Source organism: Morone saxatilis, unplaced genomic scaffold (genome assembly GCF_004916995.1).
Source record: "Morone saxatilis isolate NCDOM2014 unplaced genomic scaffold, NCSU_SB_2.0 Contig17, whole genome shotgun sequence".
In the NCBI taxonomy this organism is placed as follows: Eukaryota; Metazoa; Chordata; class Actinopteri; family Moronidae; genus Morone; species Morone saxatilis.
In genome coordinates this window covers 7,670,493-7,678,175 of record NW_023339729.1, presented here as the reverse complement: position 1 = coordinate 7,678,175, position 7,683 = coordinate 7,670,493, and the positions used below count along the sequence as shown (strand labels likewise).

General features: G+C 42.0%; 1 protein-coding gene across 1 annotated transcript; it reads left to right on the top strand.

The window, feature by feature from the left end:
* The first annotated feature begins 273 nt into the window (after window positions 1-273).
* inab (internexin neuronal intermediate filament protein, alpha b) lies at window positions 274-4,936 on the top strand. The gene is made up of 3 exons (XM_035661012.1): window positions 274-1,320; window positions 1,844-1,968; window positions 2,159-4,936. The coding sequence occupies exons 1-3, from the start codon at window positions 274-276 to the stop codon at window positions 2,424-2,426; spliced, it is 1,440 nt and encodes a 479-aa protein (XP_035516905.1). The 3' UTR covers window positions 2,427-4,936.
* Window positions 4,937-7,683: the final 2,747 nt, after the last annotated feature.

Genomic DNA, 7,683 nt, shown 5'->3' with positions numbered 1-7,683 from the left:
ACGGACAGTAGGGCAGATCCATCTGCTCCACACAAAGAGCAGTGTCAGCTGCGCACATCTGGAATAACTTCAGAAATTATTGTAGACTAATTATGAGCAAAGAATAATCTCTTGCAAAATATTTATCATTGATTCTCATAAACACTCTGATACTGACGCATGTGGAACTAAAGAGTCCGGATGTTGCCATCGGGCATTAATTAGTGATTGGGTTGTTCCCCCTATAAAAAGGAGACGCGCCCACTGCTCTGCTCTGTCTCCATACTAGCCAAGATGAGTTACGGATCTGACGTCTATTCCTCCTCCTCCTACAGGAAGATTTTCGGGGATTCTCCCCGCTATGCATCCTCTCCATCCCGGTCTGCGGTGAACGTGTCCTCACGGGGAGGCTACCGGTCCTCCTCTCTATCCCGGACCAACGTTTCATCCCTGGGCTCGTACAACAGAAAGTCCGGCCGCTCCTACTCGTCCATGCCATCGGAGACCTTCGACCTGACACAGAGCAGCGCCCTTAACAATGAGTTCAAAATCGTCCGCACCAATGAGAAGGAACAAATGCAGGGTCTTAACGACCGCTTTGCGATGTTCATCGACAAAGTGCGCAACTTGGAGCAGCACAACAAAGTGCTGGAGACGGAGTTGTCCGCGCTGCGCCAGCGGCACACTGAACCGTCCCGCCTGGCCGAGCTTTACCAGCAAGAGATCCGCGAACTGCGCTCCCAGCTCGAGGAGCTGAACGGGGAGAAGTCCCAGTTCATGATGGAGAGGGATAGTATTGAAGACGACCTGCAGAAGCTCAGGGGGAAATACGAGGAGGAGTACCGTGCCCGAGAGGAGGCGGAGGCCACCCTCAAGGCTTTTAAGAAAGATGTGGACGACGCCACCATGGTGCGCCTGGACCTGGAGAAGAAGGTGGAATCTCTGCTGGACGAGATCAGCTTCCTCAGGAAGGTGCACGAGGAGGAGGTGGCCGAGCTGATGGACATGATCCAAGCTGCCCAGGTGTCTGTGGAGATGGAGGTGTCCAAGCCGGACCTCACCTCCGCCCTCAAGGAGATTCGAGGCCAGTACGAGTCCATGGCGTCCAAGAACCTGCAGTCCGCCGAGGAGTGGTACAAGACCAAGTTTGCCGACTTGTCCGAGCAGGCCAACCGTAGTAACGAGGCCATCCGGGCCAGCAGGGAGGAGATGAACGAGTTCAGGAGGCAGCTGCAGTCCAAGACCATCGAGATAGAGAGTCTGAGGGGAACCAACGAGTCTCTGGAAAAGCAGCTCCGGGAGATGGAGGAAAGGCACAATGCGGAGATTGGAAACTACCAGGTACTCACATTTTAATAGGTCGTTAATCGCTTATCAGAAGGGTTATATGAGAATGGAAAATCACAATCTCATAAAAGTTTATTTACATTGAAATGAATGTATAGTGTTTTTTTCTGTGGAGTAGTGAATGTGAGCAGTAAGAATATGAGGAGCAGCTGCTGTGGGTCGGGCTCTGTCTGTGGTGCTGAAACTCACTCCCCCAGGACGGCGCGCTCAGCAGCTGCATCTGACAACGCCCACTGTACTGTGTGTGTGCTCGAAATCTGTAATTTGTTGTGTTGTTTTGATTCAGCGGTCCCAAATGAGAATATGTTCGTAGGACAAACATTTTAACCCGTTTTTGCTCATGAGCGAGTTTAATTTCCGGGTGCACAATACAGAGGTCAACAGTAGCAGTGGCAGAGCTCTTTGTCTGGGCATTATTCCTCTGCAAGCAGTGTGGTCATAGATTATTATTTCTAATTTACTTTCTCTTTTTTTAAAATCTTGAATCCTTTTCTTATAATTGTATTTGTGTCCTCAGGACAGCATGGTAGAGCTGGAGAATGAGCTGAGGACCACTAAGAGCGAGATGGCTCGTCACCTGAGGGAGTACCAGGACCTGCTGAACGTCAAGATGGCTCTGGATATTGAGATTGCAGCTTACAGGTAGGACCCCCTCTCAAAGGCAACTCACACATTATCTGTTATTATAACCTCTATAACGTGGAAGTGAGAGAGCAGAATTTAAAAAAAAAACAAATATCAAGAAAATGTGACTCTCCCTTCTTTAATTGCTATTCCTGTCCACTACATTATCTCTTCCCCTAAACCCTTCCCTCCACCGTCCTCTCTGCAGGAAACTACTGGAAGGCGAGGAGACCCGCATCGGGACAGGGATCACCTTTCCCGGCCCCTCCATGAGCTCAAGTGCTGGGCAAGGCTACAACTACCAGTCCCGCATCTACACCAGCTCCAGCAAGGTCTCCAAGAAAGAGAGCAAGGAGGAGGACCAGCAGCAGCAGATCAAGTCTGGAGTCAAGGTGTCCCAGCGTGAGGTCTATGAGGAGAAGAAGATGGAGAAGCCGCAAGACAGCAGCGATACTCCCACCAATCAGAAAAACTAAGGCTACTGTAAGCCTGGTTTTGACCCCTGAAGCTTCCCTTCTACCCTGCAAACCCAAAACCTCTCTTCATTACCCACCCAACAAACCCAGAGCCTTTACTCTTAAGCATTTGTGGGAATCCTTATTATACGCATAGTAAGATGTTCATGGTGCCTATTGTGTGTTGGATGTCCACAAGTGTGTAGAGTGCAGGATCTAGATGTTTGTTTTACCTGGCGTTTATTCTTCCTTGTCCCCTTTGTCCCCCATGAGTTCCCCAAAGGAAATCCATTATAACTCTACTGTAACCATCACTCTATACAAAACCACAGTATCATCTGTTCTCTCTCGTTCTCCTTCACACACTCAACATCAGACAATAACAAGCACTTAGGTAGCATATCTTACAGATATTCAAAATATGATATTCAACAGGTCTTTCACACTTTGGGCTAATGTTACATTCATATGTGATACTTAAACACAGTAGATAATAACTCTGGTCTTTCACTACTACCACACGCTGTGAGATACTCTTAACACATTCCAATGGAAGCATGTGTGTGCGAGTGTTACTGTGCGCATTTAGAGAGCTAAAGATTCAGAAAACATCAGCTGGTGATGGTTACTCTTTCTGCATCCACTTATACAATACAAATACAATTATTCTTGACTGTTGTTATTATAACAGTTTAGTAAGGAAGCACACAGTCTACAATTACAGGAAACCAGCCAAAATAAACAATAATATGTGATAGTGTCTTGCTGAGCCATTCATTATTAGTCTCTTAACTAAAAGTGGAGCTCTTAAGCAAAATGTCTGTTTAAATCTCCACAATGCACAATTTGTTTGATCACAGTCCACCGACATCAATGGTTTGACTGTGGTCCAATCAGCTCTGCATGACAAACAGTATGGAAGAGGATGCACATCCTCAGTCAAGCAGCGACTCCTCTTTAACTTAGTTTCACTTCCAAAAGTGGATTGCTGTGGCTATTTAAATGAGATTTGAAGCCAACCAGAAAACAAATGTATTAATGTATCGAGGATAACTTGCATGGTGTATGTAGATGTCATGCTTGCATGGAATCCATCAGCCCATTTGCTCATTTGACACGATTTCGTTTGGAGTTCAAAGGTCGGCCATCTGCCATGCTGAGCATCATCGCGCACAACGCTCGTTAATAACTGGAATAGACGTGCTTGTTAGCCTGTAGGCTAGATTTGAGACTACTGTTGTAGCTCTTACTGTAGGATGTGACTTAGGTAGGCTTCTCTACTGCTGACGCTATGAGGATAAGAGGGAAAGATCCTCTTTAAGGCACTCATATAGGAATGAAAAAGGGAAAGTTAAGCAAAGATGCAAAGGAGGCAAAATGCAAGAGATTTTTCTCCAGTCAACTAGAGACTGATTTACAATTACGCTTTAGCACAAATGTACAAGATTCTGTATCGTTCATCCACTTAACATCATTTCCCATGTGCTTTTAAGCCCCAGAATACATACCATATCACTCAGCCAGAGAAAAAAATCAATGGCATCAACACTTCAAATACATCCCAGATTCAGCCAGAAGCCGCCAGACCACAATATGTTTGAAACAACTTGACCTCGCTCTTTATAACTGTGGCCATGACTGGATAAAGTGTCTGTTGTAGTGCGACCTCACCTCTAGAAATCCCTGAGTAAGGGAGACTTATAGCTTGTTTTTCCTGCCTGTGCACTGCCAATTTTAACACAGATATCTTATGCTGCTGCTGCTGCTGCTGGTCCTGGCGAACCACGCCCTGACAAACTGCACTCACGATGAAAACAAAAAAACTACTGATTGTAAAGCAGACTGTTCTGGATAGGGTTCCTGTTGTTTTACTTGAGGCTTGTGATAAGTATCTTAGTACTGTAGTGAGTGTGTTTGCGTCTCTACACAGTGGCCTATCATTACTGGAATAATTTGAGGGGCAGCAAATCTGAAAGTTGGGAATTTTGTTCAAGTTTAAAGCCGAAGACAAATCTCAAATGTACAAGAACTTATAAATATAAGCAGCATTTTATAGTATACAGCTATAATAATGGATGAATGATTCATGGGTGAAAATGTCAAGCCTTTATCTTTAAACTGTAAACCAAAAGAGTTTTCACTGGTGTCTGAAGAAACAATGTCACTGCAACTTCTACAGCACTGCCAAACTTTTTTAGTGCACACGCAAACACCACTTCATGGAAGAACATCGAGTATTTTCTGAACAGTACGTCACCAATCAAAAAACCAACAATCAAGATTTAGCCATAGAACAAATATTGCAGGATGTGAAATGCCTTAAAACACCAGCAGCTTTTATTCTGGCCATTTGTGTGATGTGTATGATTCTGTTCAGTGGGGTGTTTAATCATTATTATCTCTCCATTAGTGTTTATTAGAGCTATCATGACTACAAAAGCATAGGGATTGAATGTAGTTGACATGCTATTATCTTTACTGTTATTACTACATATGTATTGCTGTATCCACATCAATAAAGACTTGACATTATTGAGGCTGCACATGATTTCATTGTGTTTATTTTAACACACTTTTTAGACAAGGATACCCTATGATTGTTGATAACTGAGCATGTACATTTACTGAGGTACTGTACAAATTTAAGGTACTTGCTTACTTTATGCCACTTTATACTACTCCATGCTTTTCATGGGGAAATATTGTATTTTTTAACCAACAACATTTATTTGATATATATGGTTAATATTTACTTTGTAGATTCTGATTAATGATACAATATAATACACGCATAAACTATGATGTAATATTATAAACTAAGACTTTTTGATTATAGGGGAAATTCACAAGCTACCCAACAATATATACAATTATTAAAATTAGGCCCACCTTTATTTTTAACATCTATAATCCAATAGTATAATATGCATTACTGTGAAATGGGTGAAATTAGTACTTTTACTGTAGTATATTCTGATGCTAATTTTATATTTATATTTACTGAAGTTAAACTTGAGTATTTATAAACTGTGGAAATAATACTTAGAGTAAGTAAAAGATCCCAGCACTCCTTGCACCACTGATTAATGATGACAAGTAAATGTGATTTGTAATGGGATGGATGAGAGGTGAGTAGTATATGAGCACATGATTATGACATGTTAATGATCAACCTGTAAAACCCAAATGTGCTAACTGTGTTTAGTACATTTCTAAGCGAGGAGTTTTCTTTCTGTTGCACCATCTAATGATGCATCAAATGCATCTGTGGCTAGAAAAATGTATCCATTAACCTCTTAGGCAATATTGTAATACATATATTCTTCTAGCATGTTTTCAGGCCTGAGGAATATAATGCTGTTGCTTTGATTTATCTGCAAAAGTAAATATTGCTTTGGACCACCACAGGCTGAAGAGCAATGTCACCTTGACCTCTGTCTTGAAGATACCTTTTGCTTCTCAGGGTCACAGTGCAGATGTGTATGAAGATATGATGGATTACCTGCTGCCATACTGCATGTTGATCATTGTAACCCCGCCGCTGCTCCACACATTTACCCACACCCACAGTGCTAGACCTTGAGACCTTGGGCCTTATGGATCGTCTGATTATTTCATCTCTCCTTGTCCACCCAGTTGGGTGGGACAACCTCAGCGCTGGGTGTGCATGTGTGACGCAGGTTGCAGTTCCTCAAAGATTTATACCCCTGCAATGCTGCTGAGTAGAAGGTGTGGTGAGAGCCATTCAGTGAAATGCCACTGTAAAAGCCCTGTTATGAAACAGCCCTCCCTCCTTTTGCTGCAAACTTGAAGAGTGCTTCAACTTTCTATTTTAAGTTTCACCCTAGCGACCCTGCCACTTCTTCGTAACCATGTAAAACACATGAGAGTAATAAAACATATGAAAAATTGTTCTGACTTCCACCATATATGAAATTTTGCCTCCTAAACTCTGGGATTATTTGGAAATTAATAGCTGCTAAAAGCTATCAGTGTTTAGCCATCAGTCCCAATGCAATCAGCATAAGTTGCTGTTGGCTGATTTCTCAAGTGTGTCATTCTATAATTATTGCACACATGCTTGTCTTCATACACTTGCAGTGTTGTGTAAAAGCTTTGTTTTTATGCTGTAATAGAAAGAGCTAAGAATAAACTGAGCCTATCAGTAAATAGATACACAAAACATTTCTCTGTTGATTTCTCACATCTTATTACCGTATATTAAATCCAGTATACCCCTTTTTATTCCCCCCTAAGTAGGTTAAAGGGTAGAAAAAGAATCTAATTCCACACTGTTTTACAGTATCACATACATATTATGTATTTGCTTGTTTGAACACTTTATTGAAGCTTTAATATGTTTATTCTGAGTAAAATATTCAAACAAAATAGATGTTTTTTATGGCTACGCCAAATATATCTGGACATATTGTGACATTTTGGGATTAACATTATTAAGTTCTGATTCACTGACTGTGGCAGTTTTTCCTTTATATGTCTTCCCCTCCGTTATCTTGAGGGATAAAGGAGCATGTGTTAAGAAAGAAACATGTTTTACGTTCTGTCTGGTAATAAGTGTCAGTGCGGGGCTGTGATGGTGGTGGAAATGAGACTCAGGAGGTGGAGCAAGGGGGGCACAGCCGTAAATTTCACCTGGTTGTCAGCATCTCCCGATCAAAGCCATTCCTCCTCACTGGTCTGAGGTGTCGGCTCTGCAGACATATTAAAATCTGAAAGACCACATTAACAGAAACCAAAAAGGGCAGAAAGATACAATTCCTGTCTTCAGCCCACAACCACATACTATTTTAATGACGGCCCATTATTCTGAAACCCCAATAGTACCAAAAGTGTCCCATTGTACCAAAAGTCAATTTGACTGAGAGCCCATTATTCCAAAAACAAACACCCATTGCTCTGAAGGCCCGTTATCACAAACTTACGTTCATAACTTGACTAATGTAACTAACCTGAACCCAAACCTCCATGATCTTTTCCTAAACCTGACCAAAATCACAACATTAACCACATGTTTATTATTGTAACCATGGTGGCAAAGGCCCACCGACTTCATCTTTTCCTGCATGTCCAAATACACTAATGGACATTTTTTAAAAAACTATTTTGAAATAATTGGCCCTTAAGAACAGTGGCATGGTATCATCAGTAAAAGATGTGTAAGCTCATTAAACCTGTGTTTGGTTTGGTATACACTGCAAAAGACAATGTGTAAATATGACAAGCTGTTTCCCCATGCTTTCACTCTTTGTGCAATGCG